This window comes from Mauremys mutica, chromosome 1 (assembly GCF_020497125.1).
Source record: "Mauremys mutica isolate MM-2020 ecotype Southern chromosome 1, ASM2049712v1, whole genome shotgun sequence".
Classification (NCBI taxonomy): Eukaryota; Metazoa; Chordata; order Testudines; family Geoemydidae; genus Mauremys; species Mauremys mutica.
Genome location: NC_059072.1, coordinates 5,248,134 through 5,266,942, shown reverse-complemented (window position 1 = coordinate 5,266,942; position 18,809 = coordinate 5,248,134). Strand labels below are relative to the sequence as shown.

The 18,809-nt window shown below is 62.0% G+C and overlaps 1 protein-coding gene across 7 annotated transcripts in view; it reads left to right on the top strand.

The window, feature by feature from the left end:
- IRF5 (interferon regulatory factor 5) overlaps positions 1-18,488 on the top strand; it is a 47,767-nt gene extending 29,279 nt beyond the window's left edge. For all 7 annotated transcript variants that reach the window (XM_044991610.1, XM_044991638.1, XM_044991625.1 and 4 more), the window contains 8 exons: positions 7,751-7,955; positions 9,394-9,583; positions 13,201-13,253; positions 14,413-14,443; positions 15,676-15,963; positions 16,189-16,578; positions 16,777-16,895; positions 17,676-18,488. In XM_044991610.1, coding sequence (XP_044847545.1) covers positions 7,782-7,955; positions 9,394-9,583; positions 13,201-13,253; positions 14,413-14,443; positions 15,676-15,963; positions 16,189-16,578; positions 16,777-16,895; positions 17,676-17,912 — 1,482 coding nt within the window. In that variant the 5' untranslated portion in view covers positions 7,751-7,781 and the 3' untranslated portion in view covers positions 17,913-18,488. The remainder of the gene's footprint in view (positions 1-7,750; positions 7,956-9,393; positions 9,584-13,200; positions 13,254-14,412; positions 14,444-15,675; positions 15,964-16,188; positions 16,579-16,776; positions 16,896-17,675) is intronic.
- The last annotated feature ends 321 nt before the right edge of the window (positions 18,489-18,809 follow it).

The window sequence follows — 18,809 nt, the reverse complement described above, 5'->3', positions numbered from 1 at the left end:
CAGGGGGCAGGGAGCCCCCCTACGAGCCGAGCACCCCAGCCCTCTGCCCTGACCCCTGACCCCTGCACCCCCCACACAGCCAGCCCTCTGCCCTGACCCCTGACCACTGCACCCCCCCCACACAGCCAGCCCTCTGCCCTGACCCCCCGCCCCCACACAGCCAGCCCTCTGCCCTGACCCCTGAACCCCCCCCGCCCCCACACAGCCAGCCCTCTGCCCTGACCCCTGACCCCTGCACCCCCCCCACACACAGCCAGCCCTCTGCCCTGATCCCTGAACCCCCCCCGACCCCCCCAGCCCTCTGCCCTGACCCCCCATACCCCCAGCCCTCTGCCCTGACCCCTGACCCCCCGCCCCCACACCCCCAGCCCTCTGCCCTGACCCCTGCACCCCCTCACACACCCCCAGCCCTCTGCCCTGACCCCTGAACCCCCACAACCCCAGCCCTGACTCCTGTACCCCCCACACATACCCAGCCATCCCATACCCTGACTCCTGCACCCCTCACATATACCCAGCCCCCCCCACACCTATTCCCAGACTCTTGCACCCCCCCACCTCCCCCCCCAGAGCACCAAACGGGAGCTCGGACACACACACACACACACACACACACACACACACACACACACACACACACACGTACGTTCCCACCTGCACCCTCGGTCTGGGGTCCCGGCTGCCGGCCCCTTGCCAGCTGGGGTCCAGCAGGCCCCGCTCAGCCCGCTGCCGGCCTAGGTGAACGGAACCCCAGGCCGGCAGCAGGCTGAGTGGGCCGGCGGCGTAAGATCAGCATTTTAATCTAATTTTAAATTAAGCTTCTTAAATATTTTGAAAACCTTGTTTACCTTACATACACTAGTTTAGTTCTATAATATAGACTTGTTGAGAGAGACCTTCTAAAAAATGTTAAAATGTATTACCAGCACACGAAACCTTAAGCTAAAGTGAATAAGTGAAGACTCGGCACAGCACTTCTGAAAGGTTGCCGACCCCTGGTGTAGACTAATCCAGATTCTCTGTCTGGCTTTCTTGCGCCTGTTCCCATCTGCGGTGATTGTTTTACACGACGGTGACGTTTGATGACGGTACGCTGGCGGTGTAGAGCGAACGTCGCAATTAGGGTAGTTTTGTAGGCGCACTGGTCACAACCTGCCCGCCCCCGGCCAGCTCATTTCACATTGGCCCCCAATTGTCGTCTGGTTCCTCCAACCTTGGCTGGATTCAAACTGGTGCCATGGGGGGGTTGTCGGGGAATAATACACGTACGTGTGTGTGTGTGTAAACTCCAAGGTATGCCGTGCAAGGGAGGTCACAGCTGTGTGCCCAGAGCTGGGACCTGCGGGACGGGGCCTGGACTTCGGGTGGGTGATTAAAATACACGTGGAGCAGCCGGTGAAGAGCCCCGCAGGGTGGTCAGCACCCACCAGGGAGCTGTGCCAGGCGGGGGAGGGGGCTCCCCGTCGTGTGGGGTGTCTAAGATCGTACTGGCCTGGAGGGAAGAGCTCTCCCCACGCCCTGGGCTAGGTGCCTGTCGCTCTCCTGCCCAGGGGACGCGATGCCGTTCCTGTGTCAGGGCTCTGCCGAGCTGCCTGAGGGCGTGGGAGCAGCAGGCCAGGCTGGGCTCCTCTCCCAGCCTGTGAGCGGCAGGTCTACAGGAGACGCGTGTTTGGTGTGTCGCCCCACGCCCTGCCGGCACCGGCTCGGGCAAGCTGCAGCAGGCAGAGCCCAGCCCAGCCCAGCCCAGAGACCCTCCCGCTCTGCAAACACCAGGGTGTGGTGGGCCCCGCATCGGGCATGGCCTTACCCCTCCCGGAGCGATAGGTGTGCAGCCCCCGCCGTGACTGTCTCCTCTCCAGGCTCGGGGCTGTTCAACGCTCCCCCCATCCGCCCTCCAGGCGTCGATGGGCCTGAGGGCAGGGCGGTGCGTGCCCCGTGCCCGGTGCCCTGCTCCCATCGGTGCAGGTGGCACAGGGCTGGGCGTGGCACTCGCCTCAGAGAGAGGGAAGGGAATGCTGAGCACTGGCAGCAAAGGGGAGAAGGCGGGGGCAGCCCGGCAACGAGATCGCCTCCTCCCAGGCCCCGCTGGCCACTTCCCCTGCCCACGTGGGCTTTCGTCTCTCCTTTCCCCGGGCTTATCCTCTCTCCAAAGACACTTCGGGGGGGGAGGGGGCAGGAAAAGTTCTGCTGCGTCCCCTCCACTTCCAGTGCCTGACTCCCTCCTCCTGGCATCGCCATTGTCCCAGAGCTGAGAGGAACCTGGCCTCCTGGCGCTGTCCCCGCTGTAGTTGGCAGCTGTGAAGCCAGGGAGGGAGTGGGGGGAGCTCATGCAGAGTGTTTTTTTTTATAGGACCTACAAAAACTGGGTTTTTGTTTTTTTTTTAAATCTTGGCAATAACAGGATTTGTTTTGCGTGTGAGAAGGTTCATAGATTCAAGGAGTTGAAGGCCAGAAGGAACCACGTTAGCTCACCTAGTCCGTCCTGTATCACAGGCCGTTACATTTCACCCCGTTACCCCCATTTTGAGTCCAATAACTTGTGTTTGGCTAAAGCAAATCTTCCAGGCAGGCTGCCGGGCTGGATCTGAGGACCCCGAGCGATGGAGAATCTGCCACATCCCTCGGTAGTTTGTGCCAGTGGTGAACCACCCTCCCTGGTCACAGTTTGTACCTGTTTTTAATTTGTCTGGCTTCAGCTTCCAGCCAGCGGTTCTTGCTCTGTCTGGCTTCATGAGAACCTGGTATTTTCTCCCTTTGCAGGCACTCTCACAGTGCACATCGGGTCACCTCTAGATCTTCCTTGGATAAGCTAAATAGATTGTCGGTCTCTTGCTGTCCGGCATTTTCTCCAGCCCTGCAGTCATTTTTGTGGCTCTTTTCTGCACCCTCTGCGATTATCAACCTCCTTTTTAAAACGCGGCGCCCAGAACAGGGCTCAGTATCCCAGGAGCGGGCTCCCCAAGGCCAGGTACCAGGGCCGCCCGTAGGAATCAGGGTGCCTGGGGCAAAGCAATTTCGGGGGCCCCTTCCATATAGGATGCTATATTCTCATGGGGGGCCCCTGCAGGGCCCGGGGCCTGGGGCAAATTGCCCCACTTGTGCCCCCCCACCCCCGGGCGGCCCTGCCGGGTACAGAGGTAAAATCACCCCGCTGCTCCAGGATCGCATTCGCCCTTTTGTCACCCTGGGAGCTCCTGTTGAGCTGCTTAGCAACGGTGACCCCAGAGTCTCTGCTTTCGAGGCCCCAGGCCCCCATTCGCGTCCTGGGGTTCCTTGTTCCTCGAGGTGTAACTTGTACACACGTTTTGTTTGCCTGGACCCAGCTTCCCAAGCGATCCAGATCGCTCGTCGGTCGGGCTGCCCCGTCCTTATCCTCACGCACCCGCCCGTCCGCGGGTCAGCCGCAGCCTTCACCAGCAGCGATTTGCATGAGGACCTCCAGCTCATTGAGGAAAACGGTGACTCGCGTCAGGCCTCGGGCCATGCCCTGCAGGGCCCGCTGGGAACCCTCCCAGCCGACGATGGCTCCCCGTTGACAGCTCCTGTCTGAGATCTGTCAGGCGGCCAGGCCCTAATCCAGCGTGCCCGTAATGCAGCGCTAGCCGGGGAACCTCTGGGGACCTCGGGCGCAGGCAGCCTCTTAGCTGTATGTCGTGCAGCAGAACAGCTGGCGTGTGGGGCCGTGGGCGGCTGGCGCAGGCCTGTTTCGAAAGGCCTAGCAGCTGGCTCTCCCGCGGGGCTTGTTTGTTTCCTCTGTGACCCCAGCAACAAGGCCACGTGTGTGCCCCGCGGTGCCCTGCCGGAGGGGCTGAAAGAGGAAGCGGGACCGGAAGGAGAAGCTGTTGAGCAAGTGCCCAGGCCCTGGGAGAGAGGTGGCATGGAGCTCGTCCCTGGCAGAGCCCCAGGGCTCACGCAGCGCAGCAACCCCTGCTCCCGCCCCAGCGTGAGCCCCTGCTCCTGGGAGCCAGCAGCCCAACCCCATGCACTGGGGGACCCCCCAACATAAGCCAGCCAGGAGACCCCACATAACAACTCTATCCTGCAGCACCTCCGAGAGCTCCCATCCCAGCTGACTCTTGCCCCAAATATAATTTAAGCCAGGGGGTCTCCTCAGCTGGGATGCCCCTTCCCCCATCACATGGACAGGGGCCTGGAGCCCCCATCCCATCCGGCACCCCGCCCCCACCCCAGGAGCTGTCCCAGCTGGCCAGGGTCACACTATGGAGGTGTGAGTGGAGGCCCTGGCAGCAGGGGAGGAGCAAACAAGCAGGCCCTGGTAGGCCTGTGGGCCACCTCGAGGCAGCGGCCGCTGGCCTGCGTTTGGGATGGGATGGCTGGAGCGGCCGTCACCTTGGGTGAAGTGGGGGAGGGGATGGGGGCTCTGGGCTCACAGGAGAAAGGGGCGTCTTGGTTCACACCGTGTGTGTGCAGGAAGGGCAGGAGTTTGGGAGGGTCTTGGGGTGTGGGGAATGGGCCCCTGACTGCGAGGGCACTGCCCTGAATCCAGCTTTTCTTGGCAGTAACTGGAAGGCAGCAGCTGCTGGCTGGTTGGTGGCCTACGTGAGATGAATTTGTTGGGTCTCTGCCCAGTTCCTAACGAGCAGGTGTCTGCATCAGAAAACACCCCCATAGCTGGCACCAACCGGCCCCCTCCTTGGCAGTCCCAGCAGAGAGGCTGAGGACTGGTTGGGCCTGGAGCCCGACCTCCATTCACTTTCCCCACCCGAGTGTGGCTGTCCACAGGGGGAATAACCGGCTAGGCGGTAGCCCTGCTGAAAAGGAGCTGGTGGCTACAGTCGATCACACACTGAATATGAGTCAGCCGTGGCAGGCAGCTGTGAAAAAGGCTAATATCCTTCTGGGACGTGTTAACAGGAACGTCGTCTGTAAGACACGGGCGGTAACTGTCCTGCTCTGCTCGGCACTGCCGAGGCCTCGGCTGGAGTCCTCTGTCCAGTGCTGAGTGTCACACTTCAGGAGAGATATGGAGAGAGTTCAGAGGAGAGCAACAAAAATGATCCAAGGTTTAGAAAGCCTGACCTGTGAGGAGAGGTTAAAACACGGGGTCTGTTTAGTCTGGAGAAAGGAAGCCTGAGGGGAAACCTGAGAACAGTCTTGTTACGGGCTGTGGTAAAGAGCACGGGGATCAGTTGTTCTCCATGTCCACTGACAGTAGGACAAGCAATAAGGGCGTAATCTGCAGCAGGGCAGACTTAAGTTCGATATTAGGGAAAACTTTCTAACTCTCAGGGTAGTTAAGCTCTGGAACAGGCTTCCAAGGGAGGTTGTGGAATCCCCGTCACTGGAGGTTTTTAGGGACAGCCTAGTGACCCACCAGCCTTGCTCTATAATTACGACTGATGTGCCCTTTCTAGGGAGAGCTGTATTTCTGATGGGTGAAGAGGCGGCTTTAATTACCCCTGTGGACCAAAGTGGTTGTAAAAGACTAAAATGGACCCCGGCCATTCATGACCAATCATTGAGGAGATTGGAGGACTCACGTGTTAGAACTCTCAGAGACGTAATTATTAAGTCTGAGAATTCCTCTCAAATTTGTGACTAATATGAGCTGCTGGTGAAGTCCATACAACCATTTGTCTCTAAACAAGTTGACTTTGGTTTTAGCTATTCTAAATGCTTCCAGAGATTGTGGATGTTTTAACGGAAGGTAGTTTCTCTCTGCCATAAATTAAGGGTCGACCTATCCCAGTGTCATTATATACTGATGACGGGATTGTTTGATCACTCCAGTTATTATCTTGTTTTCCCTCTCATGGTAACTCTCATAGTAACTTAATTATAAGATCAAGATCATGATTTTGGGGACGAACCCCTCCTCAAATTGAGTGGAAGCCACCCTGTGGAACAAATCTCTGCTTTTACTTAGTTAGGGATAAAGTTTTATCATTCGGACCACTGGTCCCCTTATCATAAAGGCTTAAACCAAAAGGTCCATAGCTCTGCTCTTTTTTACACGCTCACATGGTGGGAACAGAGTTTCCCCCCGGCACTAAGAATTTTATTGCAGACAGTCTATGGGGTTGACATTTGGTTAAGGGGACAAATTTTGGCCTTAGAGATTGTTAAAAATATTTTTTTGAACAGACTTTTATTTCTCCCAAAGTCTACCTCGCCTCGTTTTTACATGCCGAGTTGGGTGTTCTTTGTGTAAGTAGCAGAGCAGCGTGCATTGCTTTTCTTATATTTTGCTTTAAAATCTGTCCTCTTCCAGATTATAAACTGCCCCGTCTTTGCCTCCAGGAGATGGAGGGACAACCTGGTATAACACTTGCCAGTTTATCATAGCTTTGTTGGGTTTTTCTGCTACTCACTTTGTCGATATCTTATAATTGATGTAATCTGGTACTCAGAGCGTGACAGCCCATCCCCCAGAAGAACATCTGGCTATGATTCATGATTTCAAGTTTGCCTTTTGGTTTTCTCCTTTGAAGATGGCCCATGTCTTTGAACTATATTTGAATGAGTTCTCAACCCCCCGCTGCTTAAGGCACAGACTCAGCTAAGATGCCAAACCATGGAAACCGCTGTCTTTCAAGCTGTCAAAACGTTCCTTCACATCTTCGGTTTTGGCCATGTAAATCTGGAGTGCTGGAGAATCTAGCTCGCTCTCTTTTGGATTGTAGAATTTTCCAGCTTCTGAGAGCACGTGGGATTTTACCTCTTGTATTGGAAACGAGCTTTGATCACCATCTCCAAAGATAATGTTTCTTCTCAGCCCCTGGTAGTAATCAAAATGGTGGCAATGTTTGTCCTTTTAGTATTGCACTGAAGAAGGGAGTTTTTATTAGGCTCTGACAGATATTTTAATGGATCATATACATCAGTGTTTCTCACCGACCGGTTCGCGGACCGGCACCGGTCCCTGAGATCCCCTGACACGGTTTAGGAAGGCAGCAAGCCTGTCTGTGGTATCGAAAAGGTTGAGAAACACGGATATAGATGTTGTGGTGACTTCAGATTTGTAGGTTTGTCTTTTGTTTTCGCAGCAGATGTGTCATAGGTAAGGCTTAGTCACAATTTAGTCACGGAGGTTGCAAAAGTCATGGAATCCATGGCTTCCAGCGATCTCTGTGACTTCAGCCTGCGCTGGCGGGGAGCTTCAGGGTACTCCCATTGCCTCTGGCGGCCCCCGGAGCTCCAAGCTTGCCGCAGGCGGTGGGGGAACCCCCGAGCTCCCAGCCGTGGGCGATGGGGGACCCTGGATCGCCGACACACAATCTGCGGCGGGGGCCTTGGAGCTCCTAGCCACCATGCAGCTGACCCAATGCAGGCGGGTATGGGCACCCACAGATCCCCATTTTGTCACTGATATTTTTAGTAAACATCAGGGACAGGTCATGGCTTCCGTGACTTTTTGTTTATTGCCCGTGACCTGTCCGTGACGTTTACTAAAAATATCGGGGACAAAATCTTTGCTTTAGTCGCAGGTGATTTAATAAAATTGAATTGAATAAACAAAAAATAACAGGTTGGACAAACCCCTGTCAGGGATGGTCCAGGTTTACCTGGTCCCTCCTCAGCGCAGAGGGCTGGATTTGGTGATCGCTTGAGGTCCCTCGCAGCCTGACAGATCAGTGAATCTGTGAAAAATGGGGAAGGGTGGACTCTGCCTCCCCCCACCCACTATTATCCCTGCCCTTCCCCCTCCCCCATTCCTTTCCCCTTAGCTCTGCCCTCTCCCCAGCGTGCCTGGCCCTGTAACAGACTCTCCCTCTCTCTCGCTGCACAGGCTGGTGGCCGGCATAGCCCTGTGAGTCGCCATGAACGCGCATCCCCGTCGCATCCGCCTGAAGCCCTGGCTTATCGCCCAAGTGAACAGCAACCAGTACCCAGGCCTGCAGTGGGTGAACCCCGAGCGGAAGCTCTTCTGCATCCCCTGGCGCCATGCCACCCGGCACGTCCCCACGCAGGACGACGAGAACACCGTGTTCAAGGTGAGCGCCCAGGGGCCCGTGGGACGCCAGGCTGGGGGGGTACCCCTTGGGGCACATGGCACCCAGCTGACAAGTAAGGAACGGGGTTGGCTGGGTCACACGCACAATGTGATGTGACCCCGCCTGGGACTCCCAGGAGCTGCTGCACTGGAGCAGGCCATGGGTCCCTCTGCCCCCTTGTGGGGAGGCTCACGGGACGGCATAACCCCCTGGTGTCCCAGAATGCACCATGCTTGCTGTGCGGGACTAGCCACCAGGCCACTCAGTTAGCCATCTCCTGAGGTGTTTGAAAAGGCCTCACCCCCACCCCCCGCCATGAAACGGGGCCGATCATACCCACCTCCCAGCAGGAGGCATGATGTCCGCACCCCTCTCTGAACTGTCCTGCGGACGCCGCTGCGCAGGGGTGATGTGCTGCTGTCGGCCAGGCCCGGAAGCCTGCGCCATTTTATGCCAGCCAGTGTCACTGCAGAAGGCGGTGCAGGCTCTGGCCCTGGTGCTGGCCTGCCAGTGAATTACATGTGTTGGGAGAGCGTCTCCAAGCTGCCTTCTCCCCGGGCCACCCCCCGGCTACCCCTTGTCACCGCTTAGCCGCAGGCCTGTGTCGGGAGAGCATCTCCGAGCTGCCTTCTCCCCGGGCCACCCCCCGGCTGCCCCTCGTCACCGCTTAGCCGCAGGCCTGTGTCGGGAGAGCATCTCCGAGCTGCCTTCTCCCCGGGCCACCCCCCGGCTGCCCCTTGTCACCGCTTAGCCACAGGCCTGTGTCGGGAGAGCGTCTCCGAGCTGCCTTCTCCCCGGGCCACCCCCCGGCTGCCCCTTGTCACCGCTTAGCCGCAGGCCTGTGTCGGGAGAGTGTCTCCGAGCTGCCTTCTCCCCAGGCCACCCCTGGGCTGCCCCTTGTCACCGCTTAGCCGCAGGCCTGTGTCGGGAGAGTGTCTCCGAGCTGCCTTCTCCCCGGGCCACCCCCCGGCTGCCCCTTGTCACCGCTTAGCCACAGGCCTGTGTCGGGAGAGCGTCTCCGAGCTGCCTTCTCCCCGGGCCACCCCCCGGCTGCCCCTTGTCACCGCTTAGCCGCAGGCCTGTGTCGGGAGAGCGTCTCCGAGCTGCCTTTCTCCCGGGCCACCCCCCGGCTGCCCCTTGTCACCGCTTAGCCGCAGGCCTGTGTCGGGAGAGCGTCTCCGAGCTGCCTTCTCCCCGGGCCACCCCCCGGCTGCCCCTTGTCACCGCTTAGCCGCAGGCCTGTGTCGGGAGAGCGTCTCCGAGCTGCCTTCTCCCCGGGCCACCCCCCAGCTGCCCCTTGTCACCGCTTAGCCACAGAGCAGTTCAGGAGTGAATCTTTCATCAACGGACGGGTGAAAGCTTGGATTTCCCGGCTCCTAGCACTGGGGCTGGGGCTTGACCTATGTCCGTGATCACCCCCTGCATCCCAACCTCCCAGGCCTGGGCCAAGGAGACCGGCAAGTACAACGAAGGGGTAGATGAGCCGGACCCAGCCAAGTGGAAAGCCAACCTGCGCTGCGCCCTCAACAAGAGCCGCGAGTTCAAGCTGATCTACGACGGCACCAAGGACACGCCCATGCAGCCCTACAAGATCTACGAGGTGTACGAGGGCCACCAGCCCAACGGAGGTACCAGCAGCCCGGGCAAGGGGGAGCCAGTGCATAGAGTGTGCTTAGACGGTCAGAAAGCCTGTGACAAGGTCCCGCACCAAAGGCTCTTGAGCACAGTGAGCTGCCATGGGATACGGGAGAAGGTTCTCTCATGGATTGGTAACTAGTTAAAAGACAGGAAACAAAGGGTAGGAATAACTGGTCAGTTTTTAGAATGGAGAGAGGTAAATGGTGGTGTCCCCCAGGGGTCAGTACTGGGCCCAGTCCTATTCAACATATTCATAAATGATCTGGAAAAGGGTAAACAGTGAGGTGGCAACATCTGCAGATGATAGAAAACTACTCAAGATAGTTAAGCCCCAGGCAGACTGTGAAGAGCTACAAAAAGCTCCCTCAAAACGAGGTGACTGGGCAACAAAATGGCAGATTAAATTCAATGTTGGTAAATGCAAAGTAATGCACGTTGGAAAACATGATCCCAACTGTACATATAAAACGGTGGGGTCTAAATGAGCTGTTACCACTCAAGGAAGATCTTGGAGTCATTGTGGAGAGTTCTCTGAAAACATCCACTCAACGTGCAGCAGCAGCCAGACAGCGAACAGAATGTTGGGAATCATGAAGAAAGGGAGAGATAATAAGACAGAAAATATCATATGGCCTCAGTATAAATCCATGGTACATCCACACCTTGAATACTGCGTGCAGATGTGGTCGCCCTACCTCAAAACAGATATATTGGAATTGGAAAAGGTTCAGAAAAGGGCAACAAAAATGATTAGGGGTCTGGAATGGCTTCCGTATGAGGTGAGATTAATAAGACTGGGACTTTTCAGCTTGGAACAGGGATGACGAAGGTGGGACATGATTGAGGTCTATAAAATCATGACTGGTGTGGAGAAAGTAAATAAGGAAGTGTTATTTACTCCTCATAACACAAGAACTAGGGGCCACCAAATGAAATTAATGGGCAGCTGGTTTAAAACAAACAAAAGGAAGTATTTCTTCACACAACGCACAGTCAACCTGTGGAACTCTTTGCCAGAGGATGTTGTGAAGGCCAAGGCCATAACAGGGTTCAAAAAAGAACTAGATACATTCATGGAGGACAGGTCCATCAATGGCTATTAGCCAGGATGGGCAGGGATGGTGTCCCCAGCCTCTGTTTGCCAGAAGCTGGGAATGGGTGACAGGGGATGGATCACTTGATGATTCCCTGTTCTGTTCACTCCCTCTGGGGCACCTGGCATTGGCCACTGTCGGCAGACAGGATACTGGGTTAGATGGACCTTTGGTCCGACCCAGTATGGCCGTTCTTATGGTAAGGGGGGACTGGGCTGGGGGAGGAGGGGAACTGGGGGACAAGCAGGGTGCCTGGAAATGAGGCTGCTGGGAGAAATGAGGGTCGGGTCCTCTTTTCTGAGGGGGGGAAGGGAGGATAACCCCCCCCCATCCCCGCCCGGGCTTCTATGGCCTATTTCCCATCTTCGGCGGCCCCATCTCAGAGCTGCAGAGGCTGGGCAGGGACCGCCTGGAGAGCCTCTCAGTGCTTGGGGGCGCTGCCGGTGCCCCCACCCAAGAAACATCCCGCAAACAGGCCCCACAGCACCTCCAGCCCCCTCCCCGTGACTCACCGCCCCTGCAGCCCAGCTACCAGGCCCCATGACACCCCACCCAGCAAACTCACCCTGCAAACAGGCCTCGTGACCCATCCCTGGCAACCCAGCTACCAGGCCGCATGACTCCCCACCACACCCAGCTAACAGCCCACGTGTCCCCCCCCCAGGTGCCCAGGTCTCTGGTTTTCGACGGGAACGCCATTAAAAGTCCAGTCGGCGGCATAGCAGGGCTACGACAGGCTGGTCCCTGCCCGTCCCGGCTCTGCGCTGCGCCCCGGAAGCAGGGCCGCTCGGGGGGGGGGGCAAGTGGGGCAATTTCCCCCAGACCCCGCAGGGGCCCCGCGAGCCCTGGCCCTGAATCCCTTCCCTGGCTAGTGGCGCCTTTTTAATTTTCACTCACCCAGTGGCGGTCTGGGTCTTCAGCGGCACTTCGGCGGCGGGTCCTTCAGTGCTGCCGAGGACGCGGAGCGAGTGAAGGGCCCCCCGCTGCCGCCGCCGCAGACTCGGGGCGCCGCCCGGGGAGTACGAGCGCCGCAGTGGTGCCCAGGCCCCCTGAATCCCCTGGGCGGCCCTGCCCGGAAGCGGCCAGCAGGTCCGGCTCCTAGGCGAGGGGACACGGGTGTCCACACGCTGCCCCCACCCTGAGCACCGGCCCCACACCTAGGGCCCGGATCTGCTGGCCACTTCCGGGGCGAAGCATGGAGCCGGGACAGGCAGGGAGCCTGCCTTAGCGCCACTGACTGGGAGCCGCCCGAGGTAAGCCCCCGCCCTGAGCCCCCCCCCCAAACCCGGAGCCCCCTCCTGCACCCAAAACCCCTCGCCCCCGCCCCGAGCCCCCCCCAAACCCAGAGCCCCCTCCTGCACCCAAAACCCCCCGCCCCGAGCCCCCGCCCTGAGCCCCCCCCCAAACCCGGAGCCCCCTCCTGCACCCGAAACCCCTCGCCCCGAGCCACCCCCCCAAACCCAGAGCCCCCTCCTGCACCCGAAACCCCCCGCCCCGAGCCCCCCCCAAACCCAGATCCCCCTCCTGCTCCCGATACCCCCCGCCCCGAGCCCCCCCCAAACCCGGAGCCCCCTCCTGCACCCGAAACCCCCCGCCCCGAGCCCCCCCCAAACCCGGAGCCCCCTCCTGCACCCGAAACCCCTCGCCCCTCACCCCCACCCCGAGCCCCCCCCCACACCCAGAGCCCCCTCCTGCACCCGACACCCCCCGCCCCGAGCCCCTGCCCTGAGCCCCCCCCAAACCCGGAGCCCCCTCCTGCACCCGAAACCCCTTGTCCCAGCCCCATCCCGAGCCTGCACCCCCCAGCTGGAGCCCTCACCCCCTCCTGCACCCGAAACCCCTCACCCCAGCCCCACCCCAAGCCCTCACCCCCTCCTGCACCCGAAACCCCTTGTCCCAGCCCCATCCCGAGCCTGCACCCCCCAGCTGGAGCCCTCACCCCCTCCTGCACCCGAAACCCCTTGTCCCAGCCCAGTGAAAGTGAGTGAGGGTGGGGGAGAGTGAGCCACCGAGGGAGGGGGATGTAGTGAGTGGGGGGTGGAGCCTCAGGGAAGGGGCGGGGCTAGGGTGTTCAGTTTTGTGTGACTAGAAAGTTGGCAACACTACCCCACACCCTCACACGAGCCAGCTAACAGCGCCTGTGACTGACAGGCCCCCCACAACCCAGCAAACAGGCCCTGTGACCCCCCCACACCCTTACCCCACCCAGCAAACAGGCCCCAGGACACCCCAGCCCCTTAACCTCCCCACAGCCTCACCCCACCCGGCTAACGGCCCCCGTGACCCAGTCTCCACAACCCAGCTAATGGGTTCCGTGACGCACCCCCGACACCCTCACTGCCCCATCACCCCTCCCAGCTAGCAGGCCCTGTGACCCCCGTCTCACCCCCAACTAACAGGCCCCATGACACCTCCCCCAGCAAACGGGCCCCGTGACTCCCCCAGCCAGTGGGCCCCATGACCCCCATGTGTGACTTGCTACCCCCCCCCCTCCCCCCGTGTCTCCATTGCAGACTCGCTGGCCGGGGACGATCACACCTGCTGCCTGGGCGAGGAGGAGGAGGAGGTGAGTGACGGGGTTGGCCTGCGTGTGGGTGTGGGTGAACGCCGCCACCCCCAGCAAGGCACCGTGCCCCTGGTGCAATAGGCCAGCTGGGCTGTGAACCATTACGCACTTCGCAGGCTGCCAGAGCTTTCCATGGAGTGTCCCCCGAAAGCCCTGAGCTCGCCCCCCGCCGCACAGCGCTGGCCCCGCTAGCCAGCGGGCTGGCTGCCGAGCCCCGGGGGTGGGGGAATCCTTTTGGTTGCGTGGGCTGACTGCTCTTGTGTTGCCAGGAGTCCGGTTTCAAGTGGGACGCTCGGTCGAAAAGGGACCCTGGCGGCTCCATCCGTACTGCTGATCGGGCTGTTCAAAGTCCAGTTGGCGGGGCTAAGGCAGGCTCCCTGCCTGCCCTGGCTCCGCGTGGCTGCCACGTCCGGCTCCTAGACGCAGGGGTGGCCAGGGAGGCTTTGCAGCTCCCATTGCCCAGGAACCACAGCCAATGGGCACTGCGGGGGCGGCACCTGCAGGAGTGGGCAGCGCGCAGAGCCACCTGTCCGCACTTTTGCCAAGGAGCCGGACATGCCAGCCGCTTCCGGGAGCCGCCTGAGATCAGTGCCCCCTGGTTGGAGCCCTCACCCCATACCCCCCTCCTGCACTCCAACCCCCTGCCCCAGTCCTGAGCCCCCTCCCGGAGCCCGCACCCCCTCCTGTACCCCAACCCCCTCCTGCACCTCAACCCCCAGCCCTGAGCCCCGTCCTGGGGCCTGCACCCCATTCCTGCACCTCAACCCCCTGCCCCAGCCCTGAGCCCCCTCCCAGACCCCAACCCCCTTATCCCTGGCCCCACCCCAGAGCCCGCACCCCCAGCCGGAGCCTTCACCCTCCACAATGCAACCCCCTGCCTCAGCCCGGAGCTCCCTCCCACACCCTGCACCCCTCACTTCTGGCCCCACCCCAGAGCCTGCCCCAGCCCGGTGCAAGTGAGTGAGGGTGGGGGAGGGCGAGCGATGGAGGGAGGGGGATGGAGTGAGCGGGGGCGGGGTGGGGTGGGGTCTCAGAGAGGGGGCGGGGGCAGGGCGAGGTCGTTAGCTTTTGTGCGATTAGAAAGTTGGCCCCTCTACTCTGCCCCCTCCCCTGGGTCTGTCACTGCCCCAGTAACCGGCACCTCCCGTCTCTCTCGCAGCTGCAGAAACTGACGACGCTGACGATAGCGGGTGAGTGCGGGGAGGGCAGGCGGCGGCGCCTGGCAACGTGGGGACAGGGCTAGTCTGCTCTCCGATCTACCGAGCCCTCTGGGGCCCGGTTAAACCCTCCCTCCCTCCCTCCCTCGGGTGCCCTGCAAGCTGACACCGTGCCCAGGCCTGCGACAGGCCAGGTGCCGGCTCGGCCTGAGGCCGGGGATTGTGACGGGCCCCAGTGGCTGATCTCGGGGGCCGGGACGCTAGCCAGGGCGTCTCTCGGCCTCGCCCCGGCCCATTGGCGGGGTCACTGCAGCCCAGCCACCCAGGGCCAGCAAAGTCTTGTCACCACGGGGGCTCTGAGCACCTCCCTCCTGAGTCTGCCCCCTCCCCCCTGCTCCACCCGGACCCCCCACTGGGGAGGAGAAGGGTGGAGGGTGCTGCCGGCTGGTTGTCCCCCTCTTCCCCCGGTCACGAGCTGGGTTTGTCCCCCAGGCAGTGGGTCTCAGCTTCCAAAGTGCCCCGGGGGCTCGGCTCGCACAGCGAGACCCCACCCCAGGTTGGGGGCTGCCCCTCTTTTAACCTCGATCCACCCTCCCATGTGGGGCACTCAAGGACCCAGCTCCCATCCGGAAGGGTCAGTTGTTTTCCTCCTTTGCTCTCCGTTAGGGCGAGGGACCTTGCACCCAGGGCCGGCTCCAGAGCCCAGCGCGGCAAGCACCCGCCTGGGGCGGCCCTTTCCCGGGGGGGCGGCAGGCTGGGCCGGCGGACCTGCCGCAGTCATGCCTGCGGGTGGTCCCCCGGAGCCCGGGGAGCTGCGGACCTCCCGCAGGCATGACTGCGGACGGTTCGCTGGTCCCGCGGCTCGGCTGGACCTCCCGCAGGCATGACTGCGGCAGCTCAAGCAGAGCCGCCGGACCAGCGAACCGCCCGCAGCTGCGGGAGGTCCAGCTGAGCCGCGCGACCAGCGGACCCTCCGCAGTCAGGCCCGCGGGAGGTCCGCTGCTCCCGCGGCTCGGGGGCGCCTCCCGGGCATAACTGCTTGGGGCGGCCAAATTTGTAGAGCCGCCCCTGCTTGCACCAGGGTTGCTGGAGAGCAGGGGCCGTGTGCCGAGGGAGCCCTGGCCCGCTGGCCGGCCCCCAGGGCCTGGGTGTTGGGCGTCGTGGGCTGGAGCCGGGCTCGGCTGGTGATGCCAGGGCCCTGCCCGCGGCTGGCTCGGGCTGACGGGGGGCCGGATCCTGAGCCAGTGTGTTTTGGTGGCTTTCAGATCCCAGCCAGTGCGTGGAGCCGCTCCCCTCCTACGTGTGGCCGAAGCGGGAAGTCCTGTATCCCAACCCCTGCGGGAACGGCTCCTTCCCCCCGCTGGGCGCCCAGGAACTCCTCCACCCGGACGTGTCGGCGCCTCCGCCTCCCACCGCCGGCGCCTTCGCAGCAGGGGAGCTGCCCGCCCAGAGCCCCGCCGGGAGCCTGCAGAACCTGCCCCCCGGGGACGTGTCTCTGCAGCCCATGGAACAGTTCATCCCAGACCTGCTCATCAGCCCGCACATGCTGCCACGTAAGAGCCCTCGCTGCGTCCTTGCGCTGCCCCTTCTAGCCTGGTGCACGGGCACCGGGCCTGCGAGCTCTCCGGGGGGGGCTACCTGCCATTCGGTCCGGACAGCGCCTAGCGCCGGGACCGTGCCGGTGCGCGGGGGGAGAGCGTGGCGGGAGGTAGCGGCAGGACGGTAGCCCAGGGCTATTTCCCCGGCTAACGGGCTTGTCTCGCTCTCCCCGCGGCCAGTGACCGACCTGGAGCTCAAGTTCCACTACCGCGGGCGGCAGGCCAGCTCCCTGACCATCAGCAACCCCCACGGGTGCCGGCTGTTCCACAGCAGCCTGGAGCCCACGCACGAGCAGGTGGAGCTCTTCGGGCCCGTGACGCTGGAGCAGGTGCGCTTCCCCAGCACCGAGCACATCCCCAACGAGAAGCAGCGCTTCTACACCCACCAGCTGCTGGACGTCATGGACCGGGGCCTGATCCTGGAGCTGCAGGGCCAGGACATCTACGCCGTCCGGCTGTGCCAGTGCAAGGTCTTCTGGACGGGGCCCTGCGCCGGCGAGCGGGCCGGCCCCAACCCCATCGAGCGCGAGAGGAAGATCAAACTCTTCAGCCTGGAGAACTTCCTCAACGGTGAGCGGAGGGGCCGGGGGCCAGTCCTGCCCTGCACGTCCTGGCTCCCCGGCCCCAGCCCCGGCCCCAGCCTGGCGTCTCTGCCCCCAGTCCGCTAGGGCCCCTCCCCTCTGGCCCTGGCCCCTCCCACGCGGCTGGGGGGGTATCGCTAGATGCTGGCCCTGCCCCTCATGCCGTGTCTGTTGTGGGGCTCCCTAGGGCTCATCCTGTTCCAGAAGGGCCAGACCAGCACGCCGCCCCCCTTCGAAATCTTCCTCTGCTTCGGGGAGGAGTGGCCGGACCAGAAGCCGAAGGAGAAGAAACTGATCACCGTCCAGGTAAGGGGTCCCATGCCCGCTCTCGCCCCTGGGAGCAGGGCCTATGGCCCCACAACTGGGCCAGCTGTGGGCCTGGCTGCTGGCTTGGCTGTTACGGACCCTCCGCCTCTCCCCCTTGGCCCATCTTCCCCCTTCCTGCTGCCCAGCCTGCAGCTGGACACGCCAGCCGTGGAACTGTGGCCTAGCAAGCCAGGTGCCAGACTGCCCGAGCCCCGGGCTGCGTGCGCGCAGGCCAAGGCTAGAACGGGGACGCGCCAGTGGGCCCCCAGGGAAGGCCGAGTGGTTGGGGCCGGTAGATGCCTACAGCTTGCAAAGGGGGATTGTGAGGGCCAGGGCTGGGTGCGAGTCCCTTCCCAAGAACGGGGTCACCAGAGCATCTCGGGCTGGGAGCCGGGATCAGTCTTGGATGGGAAACTCGGCCACCGATTCCTCGCTGCTCCCTCATTCAGCCGGCCCCTGGGTGCTGCCGGCCTCTCCGCCACTCCCCTCCCTGGGACAAGCTCAGGTATTTTACCGGTGCTAAACAAGGCCTCTGCCCCGTGCAGCTTACGACCAAATCGCAGCCCCGGCCTGCCGGGAGACGCAGCAGCAGGAGTAGCTGTTACCCGGCAGGGGTCAGGTGCTGGGAGCAGGGACTCCAGAGAAGGGCTGGGTGACTCAGCCCAAGATCCTTGCAGGACGTGGGGGGCAGACCAGGGGTTGAGGCTGTGTGGGGGCAGGGGTGAGCTGGCTGCAGAGGGAAGCCGGCTAGCTACTGCCTGCTCTCTGTCTGCCGCCCAGGTCGTGCCAGTGGCCGCCCGGATCCTGCTGGAGATGTTCTCTGGGGAGCTCTCCTGGTCGGCAGACAGCATCCGCCTACAGATCTCCCATCCGGACCTGAAAGACAAGATGGTGGAGCAGTTCAAGGAGCTGCATCAGCTCTGGCAAAACCAGCAGAGCCTGCAGGCCCCCCCGGCCTCGAACCTGGAGCCAGGCCCAGGCCCTTGGGCAATGCAGGCCAGCAGCATGCAGCAGTGAGGACGTGGGCATGTCGCACACACTCACCCGCTTCCTCTCCCTCCTGACGGGCGCCCGGGTGAGCCTGGCCGTGCACGCCAGCCCTGAGGAGGGGGAGACGAGGCAAACGGATCTCTACAGGGCGATGCTCCGCCGGATCCGTCGCCGCAGGCTGCCCGGCTCAGCTGCCCGCTCCACGCCAACCTCCCAGCTGTGGACCCCAAAGGGGCATGGGGGAGGGGGCCCTTCCTGCATGGGATGGATGGAGGCCGGCCCACACCACCACCTGCTGGGAATACACGAGGCTGCGGGCCAGGCCCCACCTTGCCAGAGCACTGCAGGGACAGGCAAGGCCTGCGAAGGAGGAGAGACTGTTAGACCCACGGCCCTGGGCACTCACGAAAACTGCCTGGTGGGTGGGCAGCAGGTGCTGGGGCCTGCTGAAAGGACAGGCCTGGCCTCGCTGTCAGGCCCGATCCAGCCTGCGGGCGTGAAGGAGCCCGAGGCAACACTGCAGTCCCAGTATCCGGGAACTGGCCTGGCACAGAGACGCAGCCAGGGAAGTGCTCAGCTGTTAATAAAAGCAACCACTTGCCTGCTGGTGCGCGTGCTGTGTCGACATTCCCGTCCCCGGGGCTCTGGCCTCGGCAGGTTTAAAGGTGCCAGGCAACAGCGCTTCCTCTGAGCCCAGCCCCAGCTTGCTCTGCGTGGAAGCTGGGCTCAGAGGTTCCCCTCCGTGCAGGCTCTGAGGTGGTGCAGCAGAATCCCCTGGTGCCGGCTGCGTCCGTGCGCCGCTCTCCTCACCTTGCCTCAGGGCAGAGCGTCATGCCACGTATGCGGCCCTGTGTACCAAACCCACAGCGGAGCACGACACAGTCCTACCAGCCAGCCTGTTCCTGGGGCAGCAGCTCGACAGCT